The sequence below is a fragment of the Aphelocoma coerulescens genome, chromosome 2, assembly GCF_041296385.1.
Source record: "Aphelocoma coerulescens isolate FSJ_1873_10779 chromosome 2, UR_Acoe_1.0, whole genome shotgun sequence".
In the NCBI taxonomy this organism is placed as follows: domain Eukaryota; kingdom Metazoa; phylum Chordata; class Aves; order Passeriformes; family Corvidae; genus Aphelocoma; species Aphelocoma coerulescens.
Genome location: NC_091015.1, coordinates 1,536,808 through 1,551,343, shown reverse-complemented (window position 1 = coordinate 1,551,343; position 14,536 = coordinate 1,536,808). Strand labels below are relative to the sequence as shown.

The following is a 14,536-nucleotide window of genomic DNA, read 5'->3' as shown; positions in this document are numbered from 1 at the left end:
GCACCATTTTTGAGGGATAACACCCACTCCAAACTTCCTCGGCTCCGCCAGGAATTGTTCTGCTTTTCCCAGCCTGCATGGACAGGGCAACTTTTGCCCGTTCCACCGCCTTTTTCCGGGATTCTGGGAATTCCTCTCCGGCTTCTGCAGCTCTTCCCGGGAACCAGGTGGATTTTATCGACAAAGTCGAGTCCTTCACGTACTCGGATTTTTTCCGGGATTATCTCCTTCCCAACCATCCCTGCGTCCTCTCGGCCAAGTTCACCGAGGACTGGAGCAGCAGGAGGACTTGGGTGACGCGCCACGGGCAGCCCAACTTCGAGCATCTCCTGCAGAAGTTCGGTACGTGCTGGGATTTTGCTCAAATCCCAAAGGACGCGGCTTTTTGGGGCTTCGTTTTGGGGAGGAAGGGGTTAAAAAAGCCAAAAAAAAAAAAAAAATCGGATTCCAAGGGGTTTTCCCTGAATTAATATGTGATTTTTTTCTGGGTTTTTAAATGAGTTTTTTTTTGCAGATTCCAAGCTCGGTGTTTATTCTCGTGGAGCAAATTAATGCCTGTTGTTGTTAATGAAATTAATTAAAATATTGGATAATTTCAGTATTGCAGTTTATTCCCCTCCTTAGTATTAATTCCCATCTTCCTAATAAAATTAATTAAAAAGATTGGATAATTTCAGTATTCCAATTTATTCCCCTCCTTAGTATTAATTCCCATAATTCTTAATAAAATTAATTAAAATATTGATAATTTCAGTATTCCAATTTATTCCCCTGCTTAATAGTAATTCCCATTGTTCTTAATGAAATTAATTCAAAATATTGGATAATTTCAGTATTGCAATTTATTCCCCTACTTAGCATTAATTCCCATCTTCCTAATAAAATTAATTAAAATATTGGATGGCTTAATTATCCCAATTTATTTCCCTGCTTAATATTAATTCCCATTGTTCTTAATGAAATTAATTCAAATATTGGATAATTTCAGTATTGCAATTTATTTCCCTACTTAGTATTAATTCCCATCTTCCTAATAAAATTAATTAAAATATTGAATAATTTGATTATTCCAATTTATTCCCCTGCTTAATATTAATTTCCATTGTTCTTAATGAAATTAATTCAAATATTGGATAATTTCAGTATTGCAGTTTATTCCCCTCCTTAGTATTAATTCCCATCTTCCTAATAAAATTAATTAAAAAGATTGGATAATTTCAGTATTCCAATTTATTCCCCTCCTTAGTATTAATTCCCATAATTCTTAATAAAATTAATTAAAATATTGATAATTTCAGTATTCCAATTTATTCCCCTGCTTAATAGTAATTTCCATTGTTCTTAATGAAATTAATTCAAAATATTGGATAATTTCAGTATTGCAATTTATTCCCCTACTTAGCATTAATTCCCATCTTCCTAATAAAATTAATTAAAATATTGGATGGCTTAATTATCCCAATTTATTTCCCTGCTTAATATTAATTCCCATTGTTCTTAATGAAATTAATTCAAATATTGGATAATTTCAGTATTGCAGTTTATTCCCCTGCTTAGTATTAATTCCCATAATTCTTAATGAAATTAATTTAAAATATTGGATAATTTCAGTACTGCAATTTATTCCCCTACTTAATATTAATTCCCATAATTCTTATTGAAATTAATTAAAATATTGGATAATTTAATTATTCTAATTTATTTCAATGCTTAGCATGAACTCCCATAAATCTTAATAAAATTAATAAAAATATTGGATAATTTAATTATCCTCATTTATTTCCCTGTTTAGCATGAATTCCCATTGTTCTTAATGAAATTAATTAAAAATATTGGATAATTTAATTATCCCAATTTATTTCCCTGCTTAATATTAATTCTGTCTGTTCTTAATGAAATTAATTAAAATATTGGATAATTTAATTATCCCAGTTTATTTCCCTGCTTGGCATGAATTCCCATCATTCCTAATGAAATTAATTCAAATATTGGATAATTTCAGTATTCCAATTTATTTCCCTGCTTAGCATTGATTCCCATAATTCTTAATAAAATTAATAACAACTATTGGATAATTTAATTATTCCAATTTTTTTCCCTGCTTAATATTAATTCTGGTTTTAATGAAATTAATTAAAGTATTGGATAATTGAATGATCCCCATTTATTTCCCTGCTCTCTTCAATATTAAAGCACAGGAGCAGCTGGAAAATTTCCAAGGAAAACCATGGAAAATCTTTGGGAATTGCAGCAAAATCCCTCCTCAGGCTGGGAAATCGTCCTTTAATCAATAATTAAATGAGAACAGAATTAATTGCCAGGATTTTAATGAGAATTTTCAGGAGGATTTTGAATGAGGACGAGGTGGATTAAATGAAAGTATGGATCATGCTGAAAAGAATCAATTAATAGAGAAATGATCAATGGGAAATTGGAAATAATAAAAGATTTGGGGTCATTTTGAATAATAAATAGAAATTATTATAAAATAATCAATTAATAGAGAACTAATTAATGTGAAATTAGAAATAGAAATAAAAGATTCGGGGTCATTTCGAATAATAAATAGAAATTATTATAAAATAATCATTTAATAGAGAACTAATTAATATGAAATTAGAAATAATAAAAAATTCAGGGTCATTTTGAATAATAAATAGAAATTATTATAAAATAATCAGTTAATAGGGAAATAATTAATATGGAATTAGAAATAATAAAATATTTGGGGTCATTTTGAATAATAAATAGAAATTATTACAAAATAATCAGTTAATAGAGAAATAATAATAAAATATTCGGGGTCATTTTGAATAATAAGTAGAAATTATTATAAAATAATCAATTAATAGGGAAATAATGTGAAATTAGAAATAATAATAAAAGATTTGGGGTCATTTTGAATAAGAAATAGAAATTATTATAAAATAATAGAGAAATGATTAATGTGAAATTAGAAATAATAATAAAACATTTGGGGTCATTTTGAATAATAAATAGAAATTATTATAAAATAATTAATAGAGAAATGATTAATGGGAAATTGGAAATAGAAATAAAAGATTTGGGGTCATTTTGAATAATAAATAGAAATTATTATAAAATAATCAATTAATAGAGAAATAATTAATATTAAATTAGAAATAATAATGAAATATTCGGGGTCATTTTGAATAATAAAGAGAAATTATTATAAAATAATTAATAGAAAAATAATTAATGTGAAATTAGAAATAGAAATAAAATATTCAGGGTCATTTTGAGTAATGTGTAAAAATCGTTATAAAACGTTAATTAATAGAGAAATAATTAATATGAAATTAGAAATAATAATGAAGTATTTGTAATGATTTTGAATTGTATATAAAATTAGTCTAAGATAAATTAATAGAGAAATAATTAACAAGAAATTAGGAATAACAATTAAATAGTGGTAATTAGTTTGAATTGTGTATGAAATTATTCTGAAATAATAAATTAATAGAGAAATAATTAAAATTAGAAATCATACTGAGTGTTTGTAAAGGTTTTAAATTATGTATGAAATCATCATAAAAACAATTAATAGGGAAATAATGAATATGCAAATGGTAACTAATTACAATATTTGCAATTATCAGTATAAAAGCTACAAACACTATTAAAATATTGTAATTAATTTTTAATCACATTTAAAACTTCTAAAATTAATGAATTAATGGAGAAATAATGAATGTACAAATCATTAATATTAAAATATTTCTGATTCTTCTGAGTTAGGTTTAAAATTAATTAAAAATAATGAATCAATATAGAAATAATGAATATAGAAATAATTAATTTAGGAATAATTAATATAGAAATAATTTAGAAATAATATTGGAATCATGAATATAGAAATCATTAATATAGAAATAATAGAAAAGTTACAACTAGTGTTAAAACATTTTAATTAATTTTAGTCGTGTTTAAAATTTCTTGTAAAAATAATTAATGGAGAAATAATGAATGTACAAATCATTAATATTAAAATATTGCTGATTCTTCTGAGTTAGGTTTAAAATTAATTGAAGATAATTAATCAATAGAGAAAGAATAAATATGGAAATAATATCAGAATAATGAATCTAGAAATTACTAATATAAAAATAATTAATAGAAATAATAATATAGAAATAGTGAATTTATAAATAATTAATGTAGAAATAATGAATGTCTAAATCATTAATATAGTAATAATTAATATAAAGATAATTAACATAGAGATAACTAATATAGACATAATTAATATAGGAATAATCAGTATAAAAGTTATAAATAGTATTTTAATATTTTAATTAATTTTAGTCATGTTTAAAACTTCTTCTAAAAAGAATGAATTAATGGAGAACTAATGAAAGTACAAATCATTAATATTAAAATATTTCTGATTCTTCTAAGTTAGGTTTAAAATTAATACAAAAATAATGACTCAATATAGAAATAATGAATACAGAAATAATTAATATCAGAATAATAAATCTAGAAATTATTAATATAAAATAATTAATAGAGAAATAATAATATGGAAATAATGAATATATAAATAATTAATATAGAAATAATATTGAAATCATTAATATAGAAATAATTAACATAGAAATAACTAATGTAGGAATAATTAACATAAGAATAATCAATATAAAAGTCATAAATAGTATTAAAATGTTTTAATTAATTTTAGTCATGTTTAAAACTTCTTCTAAAAATAATTAATGGAGAACTAATGAATGTACAAATCATTAATAATAAAATATTTCTGATTCTTCTGAGGTAGGTTTAAAATCAATATAAAAGTAATGAATCAATATAGAAATGATTAATATTGGAATAATGAATCTAGGCATTATTAATATAAAAATAATTAATAGAGAAATAACAATAAAGAAGTAATGAATATAGGAATAATTAATATTGAAAAAACTAGTATTGAAATAATTAATATAGATATAATTAATATAGAAATAATTAATATAGATATAATTAATATAGATATAATTAATATAGGTATAATTAATATAGACACAATTAATATAGGAACAATGTAGAATTAATGAATATAGACATAATTAACATAGAAATAATTAATATAGAAATAACTAATATAGAAATAATATAGGAATAATCAATATAAAAGTGATAAATAGTATTAAAATATTGTAATTAACTCGAATTATGTATTAAAATTCTTCTGAAAATAATGAGTCTGGAATGGTAATGAATGGAAATAATCTTCCTAATTATGCAAATAAAGCTTGTAATGAGAAAGCTAATAAAGAATAAAAACAATTAATGTTAAACTATGAACATTAAATAATTAAATTAATCAAAGCAGGTTAATATAAACCTATAAACATTAATTAATTAAATTAATTGAAGTAGGTTAATATGAAACTATGAACATTAAATAATTAGATTAATCAAAGTAGGTTAATATAAAACTGTAAGCATTAATTAATTAAATTAATCAAAGTAGGTTAATATAAACCTATAAACATTAATTAATTAAATTAATTGAAGTAGGTCAATATAAAACTGTGAACATTAATTAATTAAATTAATTGAAGTAGGTTAATATAAAACTATGAACATTAAATAATTAGATTAATCAAAGTAGGTTAATATAAACCTATAAACAATTAATTAAATTAATTGAAGTAGGTTAATATAAAACTGTAAACATTAAATAATTAAATTAATCAGAGCAGGTTAATATAAACCTATAAACATTAAAAAATTATTCAAAGTAGGTTAATATAAAACTGTAAACATTAAATAATCAAATTAATTAAAGTAGGTTAATATAAAACTGTAAACATTAAATAATTAAATTAATCAGAGCATGTTAATATAAACCTATAAACATTAAATAAATTAATTAATCAAAGTAGGTTAATATAATTATTAAAAATGATGAGTTGATGTTAATGAATTCAATTAATATCATTATTAACTAACGACTCCTAAATTAATAACTGCTTAAATAACAGTTATTAATGTGCTAATGTGAAATCCTAACCAGCACCTCGCTCCCAGTGGAATTTAAGAGGAAAATCCCAGAAAAATCTGGAGAATCCGGGAGCTGTGGAAGAAAAATCCGGAAAATGTGGGGCAGGGGAATCTCTGTCCTTGGAATGAAAAACTGCTGGGAAGGAGAGCTCTGGGCTGTCCCTGGAATATCCAAAGGGTCCCAATTCCAGAGGGATGAGCTCTGGGCTGTCCCTGGAATATCCAAAGGGTCCCAATTCCAGAGGGATGAGCTCTGGGCTGTCCCTGGAATATCCAAAGGGTCCCAATTCCAGAGGGATGAGCTCTGGGCTGCCCCTGGAATATCCAAAGGGATGGAATTCCAGAGGGATGAGCTCTGGGCTGTCCCTGGAATATCCAAAGGGATGGAATTCCAGAGGGATGAGCTCTGGGCTGTCCCTGGAATATCCAAAGGGATGGAATTCCAGAGGGATGAGCTCTGGGCTGTCCCTGGAATATCCAAAGGGTCCCAATTCCAGAGGGATGAGCTCTGGGCTGTCCCTGGAATATCCAAAGGGATGGAATTCCAGAGAGAAGAGCTCTGGGCTGTCCCTGGAATATCCAAAGGGATGGAATTCCAGAGGGATGAGCTTGGGGTGCCCCTGGAATATCCAAAGGGATGGAATTCCAGAGGGATGAGCTCTGGGCTGTCCCTGGAATATCCAAAGGGTCCCAATTCCAGAGGGATGAGCTCTGGGCTGCCCCTGGAATATCCAAAGGGTCCCAGTTCCAGAGGGATGAGCTTTGGGCTGTCCCTGGAATATCCAAAGGGTCCCAATTCCTGAGGGATGAGCTCTGGGCTGCCCCTGGAATATCCAAAGGGATGGAATTCCAGAGGGATGAGCTCTGGGCTGCCCCTGGAATATCCAAAGGGATGGAATTCCAGAGGGATGAGCTCTGGGCTGCCCCTGGAATATCCAAAGGGTCCCAATTCCAGAGGGATGAGCTTGGGCTGTCCCTGGAATATCCAAAGGGTCCCAATTCCTGAGGGATGAGCTCTGGGCTGCCCCTGGAATATCCAAAGGGATGGAATTCCAGAGGGATGAGCTCTGGGCTGTCCCTGGAATATCCAAAGGGATGGAATTCCAGAGGGATGAGCTCTGGGCTGCCCCTGGAATATCCAAAGGGATGGAATTCCAGAGGGATGAGCTCTGGGCTGCCCCTGGAATATCCAAAGGGTCCCAATTCCAGAGGGATGAGCTTGGGCTGTCCCTGGAATATCCAAAGGGCCCCAATTCCAGAGGGATGAGCTCTGGGCTTTGGAGGAGCTCTCCTCATTCCCCAGCAGAATTCCCGAGGGCTTTCTCTTCCAGGAGAAGCCGTGGTCCCCGTTGCCAACTGTGACCTCAAGGAATACAATTCCAACCCCAAGGAGCAGCTGCCCTTCAAGGAATACGTGGAATATTGGCGGGAATACATCCGCAGTGGCTACCGCTCCTCCCGGGGCTGCCTCTACCTCAAGGACTGGCACCTGAGCAGGTCAGAGCTCATTCCCAGCGCTCCGGGCTCGGGAATGTTGAGCCTGGAAAACGCAAGTTCCGCAGGGATCGGAGTGGGCCCTGAAGGAGCTGCAGGAAACGTGGGAAGAGAATTCCCGAGGCGTGGAGGGACAGGAGACAGGGAATGGCTTCCCACTGCCAAAGGGCTGGGATAAGATGGGATTTGGCAAGGAATTCCTTGCTGGGAGAGGCTGGGATGGAATTCCCAGAGAAGCTGGAATCCCTGGAAGTGTCCAAGGCCAGCTTGGAGCAGCCTGGGATAGCGGGAAGTGTCCCAGCCCATGGGATGGGTGCAATGGGATGATCCTTAAGGTCCCTTCCCACCCAAGGCATTCCACGGTACTCCATATTATCCCTACGGAACCTGGGACTGGAACACCTCCTGCAGCCAGACCTGGGGGACATTTTAACTGGATTTGGGATCCTTCCGGATCCATTGGCTTTTCTGGGAACATTCCCACTCCTTCAACTTCCCTTCCCGCAGCTCTGGCAGGACAAACGCCTTGGGAAGGAATTTCTCCGGGAATTCCATCCCCCGGTCCCACCTTGGGATAGCAGAAAGTTGGGATGAGCTGCTCCTTAAACTCCCTTCCCCCCCCAAACCGTTGGAATTCCATCCTAAAGGATCTCCCTGCTTCCTCTTCCCGCTGGATTTGAGGGAAGGAACGACGTCAGCTTTTCCCGAGCTGCTTTTCCGAGCGTTTGTGTTTTCCAGAGCTTTCCCAGAGCTGGATGTTTACAGCACTCCCGTGTATTTTTCCTCGGATTGGCTCAACGAGTATTGGGATGCGGTGGCTGTGGATGATTATAGGTTCGTCTACATGGGACCCAAGGGCTCCTGGTAAGGCTCTCATCCCTAAGATTCCTTTCCCAGTGGAATATCCCAGGAAATCATCCTGTTGTCCATCAGGATAATCAGGCAGGTTACAGGAGAAATCCCTGAAAGTTACAGGAAAAATCCCCCGAAAAGCTACAGGAAAAAATCCCCCAAAAATCCTTGGAAAATTCCCCAAAAATTCTCAGGAAAAATACCCCCAAAAAATCCCAGGAAAAATCCCCCAAAAAATCCCAGGAAAAATCCCCAAAAAAGTCCTAGGAAAAATCCCCAAAAATCCCCAAAATATCCCTGGAAAAATCCCCAAAAAATCCCAAGAAAAATCCCCCAAAAAATCCCAAGAAAAATCCCCAAAAAATCCCAGGAAAAATCCCCCAAAAAATCCCAGGAAAAAATCCCCAAAAAAATCCCCAAAAGTTACAGAAAAAAATCCCCCAAAAATCCCCCAAAAAATCCCCCAAAAATTCCCCCAAAACTCCCAGAAAAATTCCCCAAAAAATCCCAGGAAAAATCCCTAAAAAGTCACAGGAAAAATCCCCCCAAAAATCCCTGGAAAAATCCCCAAAATGCTACAGGAAGAATCCCCAAAAAATCCCTGGAAAAATCCTGCCAAAGTTACAGGAAAAATCCCCAAAAATTCTCAGGAAAAATCCCAGGAAATTTCTCAGGAAAAATACCCCAAAAATCCCTGGAAAAATCCCAGGAAAAATCCACCAAAAGTCACAGGAAAAATCCCCCAAAAATTCCAAAAAAATCCCCAAAATCCCAGGGAAAATCCTCTGAAAAATTCCCAAAAAATCCCAGGAAAAATCCCCAAAATGCTACAGGAAAAATCCCCAAAAAGTCCCTGGAAAAATCCCAGGACAAATCCACCAAAAGTCGCAGGAAAAATCCCCAGAAAATTTCCCGAAAATCCCCCAAAAATCCCAAAATAATCCCAGGAAAATCCCCAAAAAGTTACAGGAAAAATCCCAAAAAATCCTGGGAAAAAAATCCCCAAAAAATCTTGGGAAAAATCCCAAAAAGTTCTGAGGAAAGATCCCCAAAAAAATCCCAAAAATTCCCGGGAAAAAATCCCCAAAATGACAGGAAAAATCCCCAAAAAATCCCAAAAAATTCCCAGGAAAAATCCCAAAAAATCCCCAGGAAAAATCCCCAAAAACTCCCAGGAGAATTCCTGGCAGGTCCAATGTCCCGGTTGGATCTGGATGGGATGGAAAAGGAAAAAAAAAATCCCCAAAATTGTTCCCAAAAAAAATAAAATGTTCAGGTGGATTTTGGGAGGAATTCCAGTGTTGGTTACAAAGTTGCCTTTGGGGGATTTTTATCCGGTGCCATCCCAGAATTCCCTGCCCCAGGGGAATTTTTGGGATCAACTGAAGAGGGGAGAAGCCCAGAGGATGGAAAACATTCCATAATCCATGGAAAATTCCATGAGGAAGGGCTTGGGTGGGATCGGTGTGGATGGAGTGGGTTTTTAATGGATCAAACTCCGTGATCCAACCCAAATTCCAGAGGAGGAGAAAGTTTGGGATCAGCATGGATACAGGGGGGTTTTAAAGGATCAAACTCCATCATCCAACCCAAATTCCTGAGGAATTTCGGCATCAGCATGGATACAGTGACCTTTTAACAGACCATCAGCCAACCCAAATTCCTGAGGAATTTTGGGATCAGCATGGATCCAATGGCTTTTTAATGGACCACAGTCCATCATCCAACCCAAATTCCAGAGGAATTTTGGGATCAGCATGCATACAGTGACCTCTTAATAGCCAAAACTCCATCAGCCAACCCAAATTCCAGCGGAATTTTGGGATCCCCATCTCAGCTTCCCAACGACTCCAATCCCTCTCAGCCTTCCCGCCCATCCCTGCTTTCCCCAGGACACCTTTCCATGAGGAATTTTGGGATCAGCATGGATCCAATGGCTTCTTAATAGACCAAACTCCATCATCCAACCCAAATTCCAGATGAATTTTGGGAGCAGCCTCTCAGCTTCCCAACAACTCCAATCCCACTCAGTCTTCCCCGGGATTGCCTTCCCTCCCATCCCTGCATTCCCTGGGATTGCCTTCCCTCCCATCCCTGCTTTCCCTGGGATTCACTTCCCTCCCACCGCTGCTTTCCCCGGGATTCACTTCCCACCCATCCCTGCTTTCCCTGGGATTCGCTTCCCTCCCATCCCTGCTTTCCCCGGGATTCACTTCCCACCCATCCCTGCTTTCCCCGGGATTCACTTCCCTCCCATCCCTCCTTTCCCTGGGATTCACTTCCCGCCCATCCCTCCTTTCCCAGGACCCCGTTCCACGCCGACGTCTTCCGCTCCTACAGCTGGTCCGCCAACATCTGCGGGAGGAAGCGCTGGCTGCTCTATCCCGCGGGCCACGAGGAATTCCTGAAGGATTGCCACGGGAATCTTCCTTTCGACGTGACGGCTCCGGATCTTCGGGATAAGCGGATTTATCCCCGTTACAGCCAGAGCCAGCCCCCTCTGGAAATTATCCAGGAATCCGGAGAGATCGTCTTCGTTCCCAGCGGATGGCACCATCAGGTTCATAACCTGGTGAGGGAATGTGGATCCCACTGGGAATTGTTCCCGCTTGGATCAGCTCCTTCTTGGCTGATGGAATTCCAAAGGTTTTCTTGGGATGTCGAGGATTTGGGGAGGTGCAGAGGGAAAAGCGGATTTGGTCTCCCAGGGGGTGTTGGGAAGGAGTTGAGGCACTGGGATGGAATTCCTGGAGAAGCTCCTGGATGCCTGGAAGTGTCCAAGGTCAGCTTGGAGCAATTTGGGATAGCGGGAAGTGTCCAGCCCATGGAATGGCTGGGAATGGGATGATCCTTAGGGTCCTTCCCAAGCCGAAGAATTCCAGGAATTCCATGGCGTGGAACTGGGGGGAGGAGGAGGAAAATCATGGGAAAAAGGAAGAAGAAGGGATGGAAATCCTTCCCGGGAGGGAGAAATTCCAGCTTGGAGCAACCTGGGCTATCAGGAAGTGTCCCTGCCCGTGGAATGGGATGACCTTTAAGATCCCCTCCATCCCACACCATTCGGGAATTCTGGGATGTTAAACCATCAAAAGCTCCTTGGAACACCGGGATGTAGGAGAGGATTCCATGGAAAAAGCTGCCTGCGTCCCATTTTCCCGCTCTTTTGCTGGGAAATGCTTCCAGCCCCTCAGGAATGGGATCGTGCATGAGCCACACCCAGGGTGGGGTTGTTCATCCCGCTTCCAACTGGGAATTTGAATGGAATGATGGAACAGTAACAAAGGATTCCCAGGGGATTCCATCCCAACACCAACACCCGCTTCCCTCTGGCCCCGCCGCCTTTGGGATTTGTGGGATTTGGGATATTCGGGGATATGAAAAGAAGCAATTCCCAACCCATTCCGATGCCAAGGAAGCATTTCCCTTTCTCGGGAACGGGAATTCTGGCACAGCCGATTCCTTCCAATCCTTCCTCCCGACTTCACCGAGCATTAATTCCCGATTCTCCCGCTGTTATCCCGGATTTTTTCCCTCAGGAAGACACCATTTCCATCAACCACAACTGGGTCAACGGCTGCAACGTGGCCGTCATGTGGGGCTTCCTGCAGGATGAGCTGGCGGCCGTCCAGCGGGAAATCAACCGCTGGAAAGATCCCATGGATGACCGGCACCTCCAGTGCCAGGTACAGCCGGATCCCGGATCTCCGGAATTCCGGGATTCCATGGTTGGAGCGGAGCCTTTCACCTCCTAGATGGGAATTGTGGTGTTTCGAAGGAAGTGGGAGATGGGGAGAGCTTTGTTTTGCTGGGAAATAGTCCCTCGAAAAGTTTGGGAATGGCGGGGTGGGTTGGATGGATCCAGGTTGGAATGTTGGCTGGGAATCTGGGAAACTGCAGGATCCACAGAGCTGGGAATGTTCCCCTGGAGAAGGGAAGGATCCAGGGAGAGCTCAGAGCCCCTGGCAGGGCCTAAAGGGGCTCCAGGAGAGCTGGAGAGGGACTGGGGACAAGGCCTGGAGGGACAGGGAATTTTTGGGGAATTTTTTTAGGATTTTTCCTTTAATATTTTGGGGATTTTTCCTGGGATTTTTTGGGGAATTTTCCTGGGATTTTTCCTGGGGTTTCTCCTGGGGTTTTTCCTGAGAATTTTTGGGGAATTTTCCTGGGATTTTTGGGGAGATTTTTTTGAAATTTTTCTGGAGATTTTTGTGGGATTTTTCCTGTGACTTTTTGGGGAATTTTCCTGGGATTTTTGGGGGATTTTCCTGTGACTTTTTGGGGACTTTTCCAGGGATTTTTGGGGGATTTTTTGGGGATTTTTCCTGTGACTTTTTGGGGACTTTTCCAGGGATTTTTTGGGGATTTTCCCTGGGATTTTTGGGGATTTTTCCTGGGACTTTTTGGGGATTTTTCCTGTGACTTTTGGGACTTTTCCAGGGATTTTTTGGGGATTTTTCCTGGGATTTTTGGGGGATTTCTCCTGTAACTTTTCAGGAATTTCTCCCGGCATTTCCCCGCCGTTATTCCCATTTCATTCCACCCCCTCCAGCTGATCATGAAATCCTGCACCGGCATCGACTACAAGGAATTCTACAACTTCCTCAAAGTCATCGCCGAGAACCGCGTTTCCATCCTGGAGAAGGGCCTGGACGAGGAATCCTCCGCCCGCAACGATTCCAAAGCCGCCATTTCCACCTTGGGAATGCTGCACGCCGTGTTCGACCTCAAGAGGACGGTGAAGGTGCTGAGCTCGTTAAGCGCTAACGAGGATTTCCGGAAGCTGGATCTCACTTCCCTCTCTCCTTCTCCCGAGGCTCTGCTCCAGCACCTGGAAGCTGCCATAGACACGGCCCTGCTCTGAATTCCCGCTTTCCCAGCTCTTTTCCAAAGCCTTGGGACAAAATGGGCTCCTCCAATTCCCAAAGCTTCACTTCAGAGGAGGGAGAGCATTCCCAAAGTTTTCTTTTGGAGGAATTATGGAAAAACCGATCCCAGCCGAAGGAAATCCCAAACTTCCTTAGGATTAGGAGCAGCACTCAGGGAAACAATTCCCAACAGATCGAGCCCGGCGTTGGAATGCAGCAAATTCCCTGCGCTTAAGCTCAGCTTTGCTCCGGCTCAGTTCTGTTAAAACCTCTCCTGCTTCCAGCTCAGCTTTTCCAGCCTCTTTTATTAGGGAATTCCAGCAGCTGGAGCTTCCATGGAAGCTGAGCCGGATCCTGGATTTGGGAATGCTGACTCCGTGTCTTCCAAAGTGGCAAAGCCGGAGAGGCTCAGGATTAACTTTAAACTTGACCTACGTTCAACTGGGAGCAAAAGCCGCCTCGAGGCATCCCGCCAAAAAGCGGGAATGCCAACGCGCTCCCACAATTCCCTGCTCCGGTTCCCTCTGGGAAAAGATGGGATCTGCCAGGGAATCCAAGCACCTCCTGCATGCTTCCACAGCACAATTCCCAGCCGGAATTCCGCCAGATATTCCCAGTGGAATGTCCCCCTCCCCCCCAATTCCTGCTTTTCCTTGGAATCCAGAACCCCCTGGAAGCACAAACGGCTGCGCACTGTTACCTTCGGGCCCGACCTGGATCCTCTTCCTCAAGAACTTCCTCGGGAATGAAAGGAGAGGAAAAACTTGGGAAGTTTCAGGAATTTTTTCCGAAGGAAAACCTGAGGATCCACGTGGTTTTCCAGAGAATTCCTTGGAATTTCCACGCCCCTGCCCTTTGCATGGCCTTTCCTAGGAGGAAGTCGGCATTTTGGAGTTTGGAATTACAATCCCTTCCCCAGAGCATGGAAAAACGGATGGAAAACCCAGAATTTTTTGGAATGAACGCATCCCAGCCGGGAGAATCCCGGTTTTAGGCGCCTCTGGAATACAATTCCCAGTTTTCCCGGCCAGGCAGTGAATCGAGGGAGGTTCCCCGGAGGCTCGGAACGAGGCTCGGAAGCGGATTTTCGGGAAGAAAAGCCTGGATTTGGTGGTGTATTCCCACTGTTAAGCCCGGCTTAATCCATGGATCTAGCAGGGAACAGAGGCACAAAATTCCCATTTTCTCAAAAGCTTTGGACTTCCAATTCCTCATTCCCAGGAATCTCAAGGAGCCGCGTTCCCGAAATGTGGAAATTCCCAAAGAAGACGACGCCGGTGATTGGAACAAGGAGAAGA

The 14,536-nt window shown here is 39.1% G+C and overlaps 2 protein-coding genes across 4 annotated transcripts in view; one reads left to right on the top strand and one right to left on the bottom strand.

Annotated features, from left to right (window-relative positions):
• The first annotated feature begins 63 nt into the window (after positions 1–63).
• JMJD4 (jumonji domain containing 4) lies at positions 64–14,454 on the top strand. 3 transcript variants are annotated; one of them, XM_069006215.1, is made up of 6 exons: positions 64–342; positions 7,359–7,524; positions 8,260–8,355; positions 10,678–10,945; positions 11,910–12,056; positions 12,923–14,454. In XM_069006215.1, exons 1-6 carry the CDS (start codon positions 78–80, stop codon positions 13,232–13,234), a joined length of 1,254 nt encoding a protein of 417 aa, XP_068862316.1. In that variant the 5' UTR covers positions 64–77; the 3' UTR covers positions 13,235–14,454. The 3 variants fall into 3 exon arrangements, with proteins under 3 accessions (XP_068862316.1, XP_068862315.1, XP_068862314.1); XM_069006214.1 differs by having other exon boundaries at positions 8,260–8,385; positions 10,678–10,933; XM_069006213.1 differs by having other exon boundaries at positions 8,260–8,385.
• PTH1R (parathyroid hormone 1 receptor) overlaps positions 8,864–14,536 on the bottom strand; it is a 204,713-nt gene continuing 199,040 nt past the window's right edge. The window contains exon 13 of the mRNA XM_069006208.1: positions 8,864–8,974. Within this exon, the coding sequence (XP_068862309.1) occupies positions 8,894–8,974 (81 nt within the window). The 3' untranslated portion in view covers positions 8,864–8,893. The remainder of the gene's footprint in view (positions 8,975–14,536) is intronic.